At 33.8% G+C, this 16,476-nt stretch overlaps 2 protein-coding genes across 2 annotated transcripts in view; one reads left to right on the plus strand and one right to left on the minus strand.

Annotated features, from left to right (window-relative positions):
* Nucleotides 1-16,476, minus strand: part of LOC306650377 (uncharacterized protein) — a 215,498-nt gene that overhangs the window by 177,389 nt on the left and 21,633 nt on the right. The gene's annotated exons all lie outside the window — the stretch shown is intronic.
* Nucleotides 240-5,543, plus strand: LOC306650398 (large ribosomal subunit protein eL21-like). Its single transcript, XM_079122419.1, has one exon. It carries the CDS (start codon nucleotides 2,071-2,073, stop codon nucleotides 2,506-2,508), a length of 438 nt encoding a protein of 145 aa, XP_078978545.1. The 5' UTR covers nucleotides 240-2,070; the 3' UTR covers nucleotides 2,509-5,543.

Below are 16,476 nucleotides of genomic sequence, written 5' to 3' on the forward strand. Positions count from 1 at the left end.
ACTTCAAAACATTTTACAATGCTATGGTAATCAAAACAGCATGATATTAGCATTAAAACTGACACAGGTCAATGAAATAAAACAGAAAATCCAGATGGTACTCCATCTATTTATAGCCAAATGATTTTCAACAAAGGCACCAACTACACACATTGGAGAAAGGACATTCTCTTCAAAAAATGGTTCTATATACACCAAGTACACACCACACACACACACACACACACACACACACACACACACACACACACGGAAAAATGAAACTACCCACCCCCCAATCTCTCGCCATCTAAAAAATAACTCAAAATAGAACAAAGATTGACATTAAAGACCTGAAAATATGAACCGACTAAAAGAAACCTGGGGGAACACTCCAAGACATTGATAGAGGTATTTTTATAAAACCTCAAAAGCAAAGGAAACAAAAGCAACACCGTTTATCAAACTAAGGGGATCATATCAAACTAAGAATCTTCTGCACAACAGAGAAAATGATCAACAGAGTGAAAAGATGCACTTTAATTTTATTTTTTGAGGGACTCTAGTTTAAAACCGAAAAAAAAATCTATCAGATATAATATGGTATGACAGTTCTTACTTTATACGTATCCCCCATTGGAGGTAAAATTTGTCCATATGACAGAACTCACTGCACTGTATATATCTATTCAGTTAAGAGAAAGAGTGAATAATAAATACACTTCTAGTGTAGTTTTCTTCCTCCTCCTCTTCTTGTCTTCCTCATTCCCCTTCCCCCTTCCTCTTCCTCCTCTCCTCTTTCTTTTTGGAATGCTTTTGTAAACAGGGTTCTTGATCTCCGCAGGAGCCTCAATTAAGACTGATCAGCAAAATAAATTTTATGAAGCTTCCTAAAGACATAACTATTACAAAAAGTAAGCAATAACACAAAAGGGGATACTCTGGACTCTGAAGAAACTGTCCCAGCATATAGCTTTTAGTAAGATCCTGGCATCATGCTCTAATCTTTCTTGGGAGTTTCAAGTAAGTTATTGTACAATGCCAGCAATTGGCTCCACAGTGAAGAGTCACTTGGAGAAATCTGTGGGTAAAGTGCAATAACCTCTGAATGGCAACTCAATAGTACCAGAGGACCTCAAGTGAAAAATTGGAAAATTTTAAGATGAAATGACCTACCACAGAAAAGAAAAATTAAATACTGTCCTCAGTCAATACTGACAGAGAAACTACTGAGGTTATTGAGGGTGCTTCTGGTGTATGTCTCATCCATCACCAGTATAATCCTTGTTAAAAATATAAAGGAGAGGATAGATAAGAGCCCAAATCTCAGGGCCCTCTAAACATTTATAAAATGATTCTGTAATACCTTCTGCAATGTTTTTTTTTTTTTTTAATCCTTTTGGTATTGGAGATTGAACCAAAGGGCTCTTAACTACTGAGCAACATCCCCAGCCTGCTTTTAAAAATATTTTATTTAGATACAGGATTTTGCTAAGCGCCCACTAAGTTGCTGAAGCTGGATTTGAACTTGTAATCCTCCTGCCTCAGCATCCCATGCCACTGGGATTACAGGTGTGTGCTACTGTGCCTGGCTGCAATGGCTTTGAATATGTATTATAATTGCTTGTTTGGGGGACAAATTGAAGCCTTATTGGAGATTTCCAGCTCTGCCAGAAGCAAAATATTATATTTTTTTGTTCCCAAGATACTGTTATGGTCTTAGGCACAACCATTTTACTGAGATTATAATTAAAGAGTTCCACACAACTCTGCCAGTTACACAGTAACTCAACTCTCCATAATACTCCAATCTTCAGGGAAGAAAGAATAAACGGAAAATTTTAGCTCAAATTAGCAAAATTATCAGAGCTGCTCAAACTCCTATGGTGTATGGTTTTCTTTAAAGATAACGAGTTCACAGGACATGGTGGCACAACTTGTAGTCTCAGCTACTAAGAAGGCTAAAGTGTAAGGAGTGCTTGAGCCCAGGAGTTCAGGGCCAAACCTGAGCAACACAAAAAGTTACCGTCACTTAAATAAGGTAAAGACAGCCTTTGGGCTGGAACCACCATCTTCCAGTAATTTGCCAAAATGATGAACACAAAGGGAAAGAGGAGAGGAACCCAATATATGTTCTCTAGGCCTTTTAGAAAACATGGAATTGTTCCTTTGGCCACATATATGCAGATCTACAAGAAATATGATATTATAGGCATTAAAGGAATGGGTACTATTCAAAAAGGAATGCTTCACAAATGCTACGGCAAAACTGGGAGAGCCTACAATATTACCCAGCATGCTGTTGGCATTGTTGTAAATAAGCAAGTTAAGGGCAAGATTCTTGTCAAGAGAATTAATGTGTGTATTGACCATATTAAGCACTGTAAGAGCCAAGACAGCTTCCTGAAACATGTGAAGGAAAATGTTCAGAAAAAGAAAGAAGCTAAAGTTACCTGGGTTCAGCTGAAGTGCCAGCCTGCTCCACCCAGAGAAGCACATTTTATGAGAACAAAGTGGAAAGGAGCCTGAGCCACTGGAACCTAATTCCTGTGAATTCATGGCATAATAAATGTAAAATAAATAAATAAATAAATATAGGCCTGTGGACTATTAAAAAAATTGTAAAAACAATGAGCTCAACTCTTTCTGTCCTTCAGCAAATCACTCCTTTTGAGTTAGCAACAGGCCAACCCATAAGCTTAGGAAAATCACTACTGCTTCTAGACTATCATGGGTAGCCATGGCCAAACATTGCAATTCATTCAATTGATGTCATCTTATTTTTAAGATGTTCAAGTAGTCTTTCCTCAGTGTTACACTAAGTCATTCTTCCATGCTCTAAATACTGAAAATTTAGTGTAAAATCTGGAGCAACACCTCAGAAAGTCCTCAGGCCCTGTTGAAAAGGATCCTATGTAATATTATTAACTAGCCCAGAAAAAAATTTCAAGAGCGTGATAAAGTCTTTCAATCAAAGGGGCACTTAATCATTATTGGAGACCTCAAGCAGGTGGTCTTTGGAAAGAGAGAGCCTCTTTCCAAGACTTTCAAACTAAGTAAATGAACGCATGAAATGTAGTTTCCATTGAAGATCCACAAAACAATATCATAGATTGTCATGTTTAATCTGTATTCTTTTGTTGTTTATTTTCTTACCTATCTGGCTTAGGTCACATTTAACTATGTTACTTATAAGGCATTTATTATTTTCATTGCATTTTTGGCATTTTAATCACTTATCAGTATGAATCCAATGCCTGTTTATAACTATGTGTGTAGTGGTTAAAGCATACAACCAGACTGTTGGGTTTGCACATCTTCCTTTGTGAACAACTTGGTTTCTCTTGGTTCCAATTCATTGTAATGAATCAGTAACTGGGACTCAACTCATAGATAACAAGGCAAACATGACAACATGCTAGATGGTTGAAAATCTAAAATTCCTATCTTGTAATACATAGGAGAGGAGCTTCCTGTGTCTAGCAAAACAACACTAGAGAAACTTTTGTAGAAGCTTTTGACTTTTAATAGGAATTGAACTTGAAAGAAAGCTAGAGGTCACAGGCTATTTGACAGTGTCTGACTTTCATAAGTCTGTCAAAACACTTTATCTTGAGCTCTATAAATGGTATTGATACTATTATTAAACAATTGTACAAAAATTTACAACACTTCTTGACAATTTCATAGTGGTATTTTGGATTTAATCAGATCATTGAGTAGCTCTACAAACTATCAGATTAGTGAAATAAAAATCTACTAACTGCTGCCTACAAACTGGACAGTAACTAGTTCCTTGGTAAACTAATGTCTTCCTTCTGTAGAGTTCCTAATATCACTCAAATTCCCTTTTGACTCATTAGTTTCTCCTCTAAGAAGAGAAGTCTTCAGATAATTTAGCTCCAAGAAGGAGAAAAACTAGAACTTGATGTTAGGAAACCAAACCCTAACTAGTCAATGGGAATTATGGATTGCTTTCTTCTTCTTCTTTTTTTTTTTTTTTCCTTTCTAGTACTAGGAATTGAACCGAGGGTGCTTTACCAATGAGCTAAATCCCCAGGTGTTTTTAACACAAGATCTCACTAAATGGCCTTAAAACTTGTGTTTCTTCTTCTTCAACCTTCCAAGTAGCTCTCCTCATACCTCTTCAATTCATGGTTTACTAATGACCTGGAAATGAGGGAGCCTACTGCATGCAGTTATGCTGCAAATGAAAGGCAGCAGTTAGATAATGTTCCCATTGCCTCAGAGGTTCATGACATTGTTTTGAACAGAGCAACTTCAATATTAAAGGGGAAAATATGCTGTTTTTAGGAGAATGTTTGTCTCTTGGCTTTCTCTTGGCTTAATGGATATGTCCCTAGCTCCTGGTTGAGCAAAAGGCAGCATACTCTGATCACAGTCCTCTCAGTATAAGTCTGTGTTGCCCTCAGATGTTCTATCTCAAAAATTGTAAATGGAGTTGCCCATCCCTATCCATTAAATGATACGACTCAGAACTTAAATTGTCTATGCCCACACAACATACTGTCTTCATTAACATGACCTAATTATACTATTGTCTTTGTCAACATAAACATAAGTGTTCCTGAAACTCTTGCCCAGGAAGATAATATTGTAAATATATTATTGTTCACTCTGGGAACTTCCTGAAAGACCATCAATTCATCTGTAAAAAACATCAGACCAGCTAATGCCTCCAAACTCAAAGAATTTCTTATCACAAAACCTTCTCTTACAGTGTCTTTTAAAGTACCATATCATAATTATTACCATGCCTAAGCCCCCACACTTACATGAAACTTCACCTAAGACTCACCTTACATGAAACTTCAAAATCTCAGATAGAGATAAAACACACACACACACACACACACACACACACACATCAAACATCTTTTGTCTCAGCCCCCATATGCTGATGAGAATCTGCCAAAGTGGGCTTTCCCTTGCTATAAAAAGAATATATTTAGCTGTGTCCTTACCAACAAAAATCTTTGGTGAGTTTTCAGAGCCAGTACTTGACATTTATAACACAATCAATGATTTTTAAATGTATGTTTTTGCAAAGAGTCTTATAAGTAACATCTATTGAGCACATATATCAGACATTGTTCTAAGTACAATTTTTTACAATGTATTTTTAAATTTTGATAAGGACTGGCACATTCCACGTACTTTCTACCACAAAGAAAACTAGGAAAACATAGTGAATGGGAATCTGAACCCAGGCACTCTATCCCAGTATCCATTTAATTAATTAGTATGCCACTGTATCTACTTATTACATTCAATTTCCATGATTAGAGGGACCTTTACAATCTTCCTCACAGCTATACCCCTTGTACCTAGAATAGTTCCTATCTTATAATAACGCTCCACTAAGATTTTTTAGATTGAATGGATGAACTTAAAACATATTCCATGTTGGTACACAGAATGGTGTCCTAGAACACTGCCTTTGAATCTAGAAGTTCAAATTAGAATAATGTATTTGCTTCTTAGTAATTATTGGTCTGGTTTTCCTCATTTTTGAAATGGAGGAAAAAAAAAACATCTATTAGTAGGTTTGGTGTAAAGGGTCTATGGTAGAATTACACAAAGCAGCATCCATAGGGCCAACAACACAGTTGGTGCTATAAAAACAGTGCCCATTATTGTATTTTTACTCCAGAATGATTGTTCTCTTTATGATTTCTTAATGTGGCATATTACATTATTTATTTTTATATTTTCACTTGTCCCTGATCCTGATTGTGATCATTATTGCCTAACATCCAAGTAAAGGTCAGGGACTAAAAGGGGAGATGAATATAGTCAAGTAGAGCATGTGAATAAGCTTTTATTTTTAATTGCAATGGAGATAATACATAAAGGCTGTCTAGTTAAGCAGCTCTGCTACTAGGTCAGTCACAAGGCAATCTTCTTCATCTCTACTAGAGTTTCTCCTCAATTAACTGGGTCTAAGCACTATGTAGGTGTGCATATGTAAATATGTATATATGAAAAATAACAATGTGTAGAACATTACATATACAGCAAGATATCAATAAGTGGTAATGAGAGAATAGTATTATTTCACTTGCTTCTGCATCTATTTGTCATTCACTACAGAACATAAATAAATCAAACATTCCCTTAAAGGGATTGTCAATTTAAGTACACATAGTATTGTTTGTAACCTTCACTTATGATAGGCTAAACAATAAGTCCATTATAACTTCAAAAGTTAAATCTCATGAGCTCTGGAATTCCTCTAGAGATGTCTTTCATGAAGGACATAATTAAAAGAAATGTCCCATAGCAGGTAGGGAACAATCCCTTTGTCCATTCACTGATTCACAAATGTGATGATTCATTCATTCAACAAACATTGCTATATCTCTAAGACAGATATTATACCAGATGCAAGGAAAGTATAACTTCCTCTGGCTGCTTTCATGGAACTCAGTGTGGTGCTAACAACTAATGTGATATTGTCCATGCCATTTTACCCTCTGTGTTATATTCACTTGCATCTCTGATACTCACCTCAAAGAAGCTTCTTTTACTTAATTGTTTACACTAAAATTCACATCAAAGGAATGAACATGCACATATATATTTTTCCATTTCTATTCCTGAATCTGTATATAATTAATGATCAACTCAATTATTTAATAAACTATTTGTGAAGCTGAAAATCACATCTATATTAAAGATTCTGCAAACTGAACTTTGTAGAACTTGGGATTGTGGAGAGATGGAATGCTCAAGAGCCAAAATTATCTTGGCCTATCTTAGGATCTTTAGAAAAATAGCCATTTTCTTTAACTTTTGTAACTGATCTAATATTCTTGTGACTAGTAGGTACATTTGGAATGTTTTGTTTAGCTTAATAGAGTACTAATATCCACTGACCCTAAAGCTAAGAACACGAATATCTGATAACTATAGGAAACTACTTTTATATAGCTGGACTACTTAATGTCCTCCCAAATATAGTCATTAAATATATCAATAATGGCTGTTTTTGTTCTCTGCCTATAAAGGCTCATGTAACTGTTTTCATAGTAGAATATGTCAATCATGGTAACTCCCTCCAGCCCCCAGTACTAGGGCTCAAACCCAGGACCTTGGGCATGCTAGACCTTCCACTGAGCTACATCCCCAGTCCTGCCTGAAACTTGCCATCCTCCTGCCTGAGCCTCCTGAGGTTTGTATCACCACACGTGGCCATTCAGGGTAACTGGAGTCCATATTCCCAGACCATGATCACTTAAATTTTGCTCAAAATAAGCTGCTTTCTTTTTGTATTTTCTTTATAGAGAATTGTTGTTTTACACTGATGCATTCAAAGTATTGAAATGCATTTACTGAGTACATACCATGATCAAATATATAGGAAGCACTGATTTCAGAATGTGATAAAGACAATCTCAAGGAGTTCAAACTTTATCAGGGATCAAAGGAATAGTGACAGTAATTAAGATGAAAATGTGACTAGATGAAATTACAAATAACTTCTAAGAATGATGATGTGACTTCTTCCTGAAGTCTTATTTGGAAGGTAATTTTTCTTTAACTTATACCTTCAACTTTTTTTTTTTTTTTAATAATCTTGTCTTCTTTTCACACTAGGGTAGAGGAAGATTAGTACTTTCCAGAAGAACATGACGAAGAAATTTCTCTGTGGTCTATGACTTTCTCAAGTAGGAACAAGAGGCATAAAATATCCAGCACTGCCATTTTAAACCATGTAATATATAATTGGTTTTGTTTCTCCAGTGGCCTACCCAGATACCAGTAACTGCTTCTTCAAGTTGAGGGTTGCTCATATTGCATGTACATGCTTGATACTTAAATTTATAAATCTGTTCTCTAAGTATAGTTCAGCAACAGAGTGTCCAATGTTTTCCTTCATGTAATATTTTCATTTATCTGGTTGGATAAATGCTTTTCATTTTTGGTACTGGGCTAATAGTCTATTTCTATATTGGATAGATAGTTTTCTTTCTCAAAGTTGTTCCTCTATTACAAATGTTAGAGAGATAATAATTTAATTTTATAACCCAATTATACAATAGACTAAAAAGAACATCACTGAGGTGAAAGAAGTAGGGCAGGGGTAGGGAACTCACACATAATTCAGTTGAAAGGAAGCAAAGAGAACCCATAATTTATTTGACTAACGTATGTTACCTTCCTTTGAGGAAGTTCTTTGATGTACCTACATTCCATGAGGACCTGCTTGTGAGACAAGAGACCATCATAGAGACAAAGGGCAAACACTCCTGGGACTTAACTGATGGCCTGACAGTCATTAAAAGATAGTATTAGATTGTTTTTTCCTGCTCTTCCACTTTAACCAATAGTTTGTTAGCTATTAATAGGTGGGTATGTGCCTTAAACAACCTTATCAGCTTCAGAGACCAGGTGCATTACTGGGTCCAGGATGCTCTTGCTATCTCTCTCTGAGGACAAAGGATAAAAAGACTGCTGAGAAGTCAACAAAACAGCAAATTCACTGAGTCCTTAACTTGTTACTTTTATTTGTATACTCTTCCATTTTCCACTTGTATTTCTCTTAATAGCTACAGCAATGAATCCTTATCATAAGTCAGAGATGTTTATACAGAATGAAACTACTACTGATATGAAAAACTAACATTTGGCTCCAGAATGGCCTATTGACTTTGCCTTACTCAGTTAGAGAGCTCTCAAAAAGAAAAACAAAAACAAAAACAAAAACAAAAACAAAAAAACAAAACAAAACAAAAAACAGAAAAACCACACCTTTGGAATGTACCTAAGGACAATTAATATTCCTAAAACTTAGACACTCACCCCCTTACAAAAAGCCCTTTCCATGAATAATACCCTCTCTCTTTGTTTAGGGAGCCAACCTGATACTCTGGTCAGTCCTGTCTCCCTTCTCTTAGTAAAGATCTAATAAACACCTTGCCTGTATATTCCTTCACATGACTTGTTTTCCTTTCTATCATCACCAAGTTAAAGTTTGAATGTTCAAGTCAGAATTCCTGTGTCCGGCATCAGTTGGGTTTTGCATTGTGAAATTGACATTTATTTTGAGGTGATACCAAACCAGTGCTTTAAATAGCCATTTGTGTATCATGACCTATAGAGTCTGATAATAATGTTGAAGGATGTGGTAGCTATTCATTATCAAAGAAGTAAATATTATTCAAGCTGCCCTTTGAAAGGCAGGGAACAGCATGCAGCTATGAGAAGGAGACTTTTCTGTCTACGGGCAAGATATAGGAAGCCTGAGGGACAGAGGTGATGAAACTAGAAAATTTGCAATCATCATATTCTTCCCAAGGCAGAGTGAGATGAGAAAAACCTCTGCTAACACCTTTAGGTATAACTCCTTTCCTAAAAGAATACACAATACTGGTCCTTACAATAGCCTACTGAGGAGGTTATCACACTGATAAGGAGGTAATGTTCTATTACTCATTTCTGCACTATAGAGCTAAGAATCATTTTTTTTTCTCTAAAGTGGAGACACAGCTTAAGTATCATGATTAGAAATGGTGCTTGATACCATTTCATATTCCAGTAGTTTCCTAAACCAAACTGATAATTCTTGATACTTCCAAGGAATTACACATGCAGATTGGAAAATTAAAGCCCAATCCACAAAAACAGCAATTCCCTCAAGCCTTAATAAAATAATTTCTAAGTCATAGTCCACAAAGAAAGACCTTTATACTAGCACCACCTTATACCTTCTAAGACCCATAGAAAACTGAGATCATTCACAATACAGGAGCAACTGGATAAACTGACTGATGGATTCACTGTAGGGAGTCTTTGTTGCTGTCCACCAGACTAAGGAAACTTTTGGTGTTATATGGGATTATTTGATAATGTATGCTGGTGGTACTTAATAACTTACATCTTTGGAAATAGAGTAGTTGTCACACTGCTGATGATGGTGGCATGAATTATGTAAATGTACTTTAAATTTAAGACTTCATATAAAGTACTTATACTTTTTACAAGACTTTGGTCTGGCCATGTTTGCAGCTCCCTTCCCTGGTCCTCAGGGACACTTCATTCTAGACCACGAGGACCTAATGAAGCTGATAATCATTGGATACCATACTTCCATTGCAGATATGACCAGGCCTACCCTGAATTCCCATTCCTGGATCTGCAAATGTCATAGTTTCTTAACTCAGGCCCATATCTCTACTCCTAGACTTCTATATGGACAAGGAAAAGTTCACTTTACTGAGTTTTCAAGGCAGATAAGAACGGAATTAAGGGCTTCAAATGGTCCTTTTGCAAATCCACATACATGAAAATGACCAGACCTACCCAGAGTTTTCATAAGTGAAAAATGGGCTGAATAATTGAGCCAAATCAGGAGACACAGAACTAAGATATAGTAAGGGAGGAAAAGACCAGATGCTTCTTTGGCTCCTATATTTCTGGGCTCCACTGAGCCTGAAGCCATTATGGTTAGGAATCTTCTTTTCCCCCCATTAAGGTACTTTGTGTTGTATACCTTTTTCTAATTACTGAGAAATCTGACTGATCAAGCCAATTAATGAAGAAAAGAAGGGCTAATAATATCAAGATTAAGGAAATACATTACTTCAGGAGTTCCTGAACCTGAGAACCTAGTAGGGGGAAAAAAGAGATAAAATAATAGCAGTGTGAATGTGGTACCATGAAATAAGCAGTTACAACCATATTAACTTCTACATGTAATTGTTGACTCTCTACAGTGCCTATTGCTACAAAATCGAATGTAATTATGAAATAAATGCAATAATTTGACTTTGTATATATTCTGCAATTTAATAAAATGATACAAATGGAATATGTGCCTATGAAATTAAAATAAAAATGTCAGACTATGCCAACAAAGTGATGATGCTGTATGAACAGCATAAAGGTATAATGGTTAATCACACAGATTTGCAGTAGTAAGATAGAATAGGGCTCAAATATTGCTCAATCAGTTACAAGTACTACCAATGCTGTTCCCAGTATCTGATCACTTTAGTATTATTCCAAATCTTTCCCAGCTGCTTTATCTATATAGTTTTTAATATGCAAAAGAGAAATCTGAGAGAGGCAGAATGAGTATCCTCAAAATAAGTACGTTAAATATATTACTTTTAAAAATTAATAACAATGTATAATATATGATGGGGTAATTGGAAAAAAATTATGGTACTAGGGATTGATCAAGTGTCTCAAGAATGCTAAGCAAGTGTGCTACTATTCAGCTACATCACCAACTGGAAACTTTTTTTCGCAGTGGTGGGGATCAAACCCAGGGCCTTGTGCTTGCAAGGCAAGCACTCTACCAATTGAGCTATATCCTCAGCCCCTCTGGAAACTTTTTTAAAAGACAAGGTTTATAAACATTTCAGTACAGAATCTACTACTTTAAAGCATGTGCTCAATTAATAAAAAAATTTTGATAATAATGATTAATTATTATTAAGGAATTTTTAGTTTTCTATTTTCTTTCATACAAGGAATCCTATATTAAGTTGGTCAAATAAACTTTGATTTCAACATAAGATGTGTAAGTAACATGAATTTATGAAAACACCATGCAACATATCATGTAAATGATTACAACAGAGAGAAATGCAAGTATATTTTAAAAGACAAAAGTGTAATAAAAAAACAAGTCATTTAAGAAGGAGAAATATAAAATAACAAAATTACAAAGGCAAATTAACACAACACTCTCTGTTACATAAATATGAATAATAGGACAATATTATCAGATTTTAACAGTTGTTAAAATAAAAATATACACAATTAAATGTTTCACCCAAAGAGAGACAAAGACTAAAACAAAAAAGTTAAAATACTTTTCTCAGTTCATCAAAATTATAATCCACAAGGTCAAATTTAATCAAACCCACAAAAGGTAAATATGCACCAAACTCTATAAAACAAAAAATGGCAAAAATTACACGAAATTTAAAGAAAACCACAGAGAAACTTTAAAATACTCTAACTGGTGTTTGAATAATTAAGGTAATGAATAACAAGAATATAAAGTAATGACCAATACAATTAGGCAAAGATTTAGGTCTACCATTTTGACATTTGCTTTCTGTATATCTTTGTTTACTTTATTCCTTTCTTCTTTCTTCCCTACATTGTTTTGGATTAATAAAATATTTTTATTATCACATTTTAATTTTGCTATTCCTTTTTAGCTACATTTCTCCTTTTTAGCAATTTTCCTATGATTTTACTGGTAGAGAACTTGCCTAGCATGCATGAGACCCTAGGTTCAATTCTTGGCAACATGTGCGCGCGCGCGCACACACACACACACACACACACACATATACACAACACACAAATAATTACATTTTACTCAGTTGATACAGTACCATGTTATGTAAAATATAAGAACTATTTACCACTATGGTTATATTCATCCTTACTTCACCCTGAACACTATTTTTGTAATACAGAATACAGTTACATATGTTAGAACACCCACAGCATAGGTTTACTATTTTAGCATTCAATAATAATATGGCTTTCAAATATTAAAAGATTAAAGATATATTTTATATTAATAGAGTTCCTAAATTGTTTTCTACCTGTTTTTTCCCAAAATTTCAATTACATATATATTATTGGAAACATATACATGAAGATGAAACAGATGTAGTATTAGCAGATAAGGACTTTAAAGAACCAAGTAAAATATGCTCCAATAATTAATAGGAAAATGGTTCAAAACAAGTAAAAATGTAGGAAATACAGTTAGAAAAATGGAAATTATAAAAATAAACCAAATGAAAATTATGGAATAAGAGGGCCAGAAATACATTTAAAAATTAAAGTAAAACTGGAAACTGCCAAATAAATGGCCTGAACTGGCAAATATCTGATTTGAAAAATACATTAAAAAAGATTATTTTTAAAGGATAGGAGTATCAGTGACAGGTATAAACAAAGAAAGCATTCTTGCATAGGTATAGTTTTATCATAGGATGAAAGAAGAAAGAAAAAGCAATGAGAAAAAATATGTATGCTGGAAAAATGTGGACTAAAAATACATACTTTACATGTAGAATATCAATTTATGATCAAGTAGAGTATCAGTTCATGAGTATCAAATAAGAAAATACCAAGAAAACCACATCTAGATACAGAATATACTACGAAAACTTGAAACTAAGCACAGACTAAAAAGATACACTCAATACACATAAATGATGACATAAGGGATGACAATTCTCATCAATAAAATTAGAGATAAAAAAAATCATAGGATTGCATTTAAAGTACTAAAAGAAGAAAAATAAGTTAATCCAGAACTTAATATTCAGTAAAAGTGAAAGAAAAGTGTATTTTCAGAGAAACAAAGGTAGGAGAATTTGCTGTCCTCAGACTTCCACTATAGGGATAATAAAGGAAATTCTTCAGACTGAAGGGAAAGAGCCAAGGATTGAAACAGAAAGGAACAAAAAGCAGAAATGGTAAATACAAAAATATAGTATGTCCTCTTATTTTAAGGATTACTGATTATAGAAAGGAAATTATAATACATAGGTTTTATAACATATAAAGGTATAAAGTATGACAAGAGAACAAAGAACAAAGGAAGACTTAGTGAAACTATTGTGCCGACAGTTTTTATACTTTACATGAAGTGTGCTGTATTAACTCTAAGTCAACTGTTATAAAGGTGAATACAGGAATCCCTAAACAAAAATATATAGAAACAGGGCTAAAAATGCAAATAGAGAAGTCAATACATAATACTAAAAGAATTCAATTAACCCAAATTAATGAAGCAAAGCAGAGAGAAAGGGGAAACAAATTATATGGGACAAATAGGAAAATCAGCAAAAATCAGCAGGGAAATAATAGGCATATAATCCAATCATGTTAATAAGTATGTTTAATATTTAGTATGTTAATAAATAGATCAAAAACTTAAAAGTCACTGATGGTCAAACTGAATAAAAAGACTTATCGAGATGCTGTCTACAACAGAAGTACTTAAATACAAAGACACAAATATATTTAAAGTAAAAAGGATGAGCAGAAAGTTACATCAAACTGTAAGCATAAGAAAGCTAGTAACCCTACTCCAATAACAAAGTAGATTTCAAGGCAACAGATTTATTTTTATCTAAGATAAAGAGAGACATAGCAAATTAGGGAATTAGAAAATTAATTTAATTCATGATAGACATAAAATTAAAAAACTAGAAATCTTCAAATACATAAAGAACTGAGAACTAAAAACAAATAAATTTACAACTACAGGGAAGAAGTTTTTTCTTAAAACTACTCTCTCAGTAAATTCCAGAACAATAAAAATATTCACTAAATATGTAGGAAATCTAAACACTACCAGAACAAAATCTGACACACTTCTTGAATTGTTGACATTTGCAGACCATTATACTCAGTGATTGCTAAATACATATTTATGTGTACATCTGCCTTTCATCATGATAGGTCAACTGCTAGATTAGAAGTCTTAAAAAATTCTGAAAAGTTGAAATATTATGGAGTGCTTTTTTATACCATAATTAAATTAGAAGTAGCAAGTAGTTACCAGAAAAAAAACCAAATATTTGGATACTCCACTTGAAAACAATAGGTTAAACTAAATCACAAAAGAATTAAGAAGCTACTAACTGAATGAAAATTAAAATAATTTACCAAAATTTGTGAGATTCAGTAGTGAAATGCTTATAACCTTACATGCTTATATTTCTTAGAAGCCAAGAAAATTCCAACAGATCCAAGTTTCAACCCTAAAAAAGTTAATTGGGGGGTGTGGAGTGAGTGAAGAATGGAGGAACTTCAGATTATGTAGAAGGAAATGAGAGGGAGGAGGGTCATGAAAAATGGTGGAATGAGACAGGCATTGTTACCCTATGTACATGTATGATTACATGAATGGTATAAATCTACACTGTGTGCAACCATGGAAATGAAATGATGTATCCCATTTGTGTACAATGAATCAAAATGCAGTCTGTAAAAAAAATAATAATTTAATAAAAAAAGTTACCACAGAACAGTACATTAAAACCAAGGTAAGGAGGAAGAAAATTATAAGACCAAAAACATCATACTACAGTGATGCAGCCACATCAATTTATAGCAGCTCATTCACAATAGCTACACTGCAGAACCAACCTAGATGCCCTTCAACAAATGAATGGATGAAGAAAATGTGGTACATAAACACAATGGAATATTACTCAGCCTTAAAGAAGAATGAAATTATGACCTTTGAAGGTAAATGGATGGAACTAGAGAATATCATGCTAAGAGGAATAATCAATCCCCAAAAACCAAAGGCCAAATGTTTTCTCTGATAAGTGGATACTAATCCATAGTGGAATGGGTAGCGATGAATGAAGGAATTTTGGATTATGCGGAGGGGAGTGAGTGGGGGTGGAGCAGTGGGGATGGTAAGGATGGTAGAATGAGACACACATTATTTCCCTATGTACATGTATGATTACACTACTGGTGTAACTCAGAACCACATACAGCCAGAGGAAAGAGAGTTGTGCTCCAATTGTGTAAATGGGTCAAAATGCATTCTACTGTCATGTATAGCCAATTAGAACAAATAAAAAAATTTCAAAACACTGATAATATAGAAAATATAAAATAAAGATTGATTAAAATTGTTTTATTTTATTTTAATGATAAATAAAACAAGGGAGTGTAGACCCCAGAAATAAGGTAACTAGAGTTGGGGTTGTGGCTCAGTGGTAGAGCACTTGTCCAGCATGTATGAGGCACTGGGTTCTATTCTCAGCACCACATATAAATAAATAAATAAAATTAAAGGTCTGTTAACATCTAAAAAAATTGTTTTAAAAAAAAGAGGTATCTAAGAGAAAATGATGCTACATATATAAGGAATGGAAAAAATGAGTCCTCCACATGACTTTTAGACACTACCAGGGTAATAAGGAAATGATATTAACAACTGTATAGCACTGAATCCAACAACCCTGATGAAATGGAATAACCTTGAAAAAATAGTACTTACTAAAGCTGATATTAGATGAAAAAGAAACTCTGAATAATCCTATGTGTGTTATTGAATAAATTTAAATTGTTACTTAAAATAACATAAAGGAAACACCACACCTAGATCATTTTAGTAATGAAATCTACTAAACCTTCCAGGAAGAAATAGTAGCAAAATGGAGGAATAAAGGAAAATAATCAATATATTTTATGAAGCCTTATTTAAAAATATCATTGTAATAAAAGAAAATCACAGGCTAATGGCTATCATTGATACACATGAAAAATCCTTAAATAAGTAGTAAGAAATTTATTAAAGAAATACACACAAAAGGATAATGGTGATCAAATGGCTTATACAGAAATGAATGTTTGTTTAATATTCAAAATCTGATCAAAATAATTCACATAATAAGAAAATGAAGATGAAACATAATTATATCCAAAATGTAGAATAAAAATCCAATAAATTTGACACATCTT

Source organism: Sciurus vulgaris (genome assembly GCF_902686455.1).
Source record: "Sciurus vulgaris genome assembly, chromosome: 2".
In the NCBI taxonomy this organism is placed as follows: Eukaryota; Metazoa; Chordata; class Mammalia; order Rodentia; family Sciuridae; genus Sciurus; species Sciurus vulgaris.

Excerpts from the sequence above, each read along its gene's own strand:
- LOC306650398 (XM_079122419.1), top strand. The coding sequence starts at position 2,071 with ATGATGAACACAAAGGGAAAGAGGAGAGGAACCCAATATATGTTCTCT.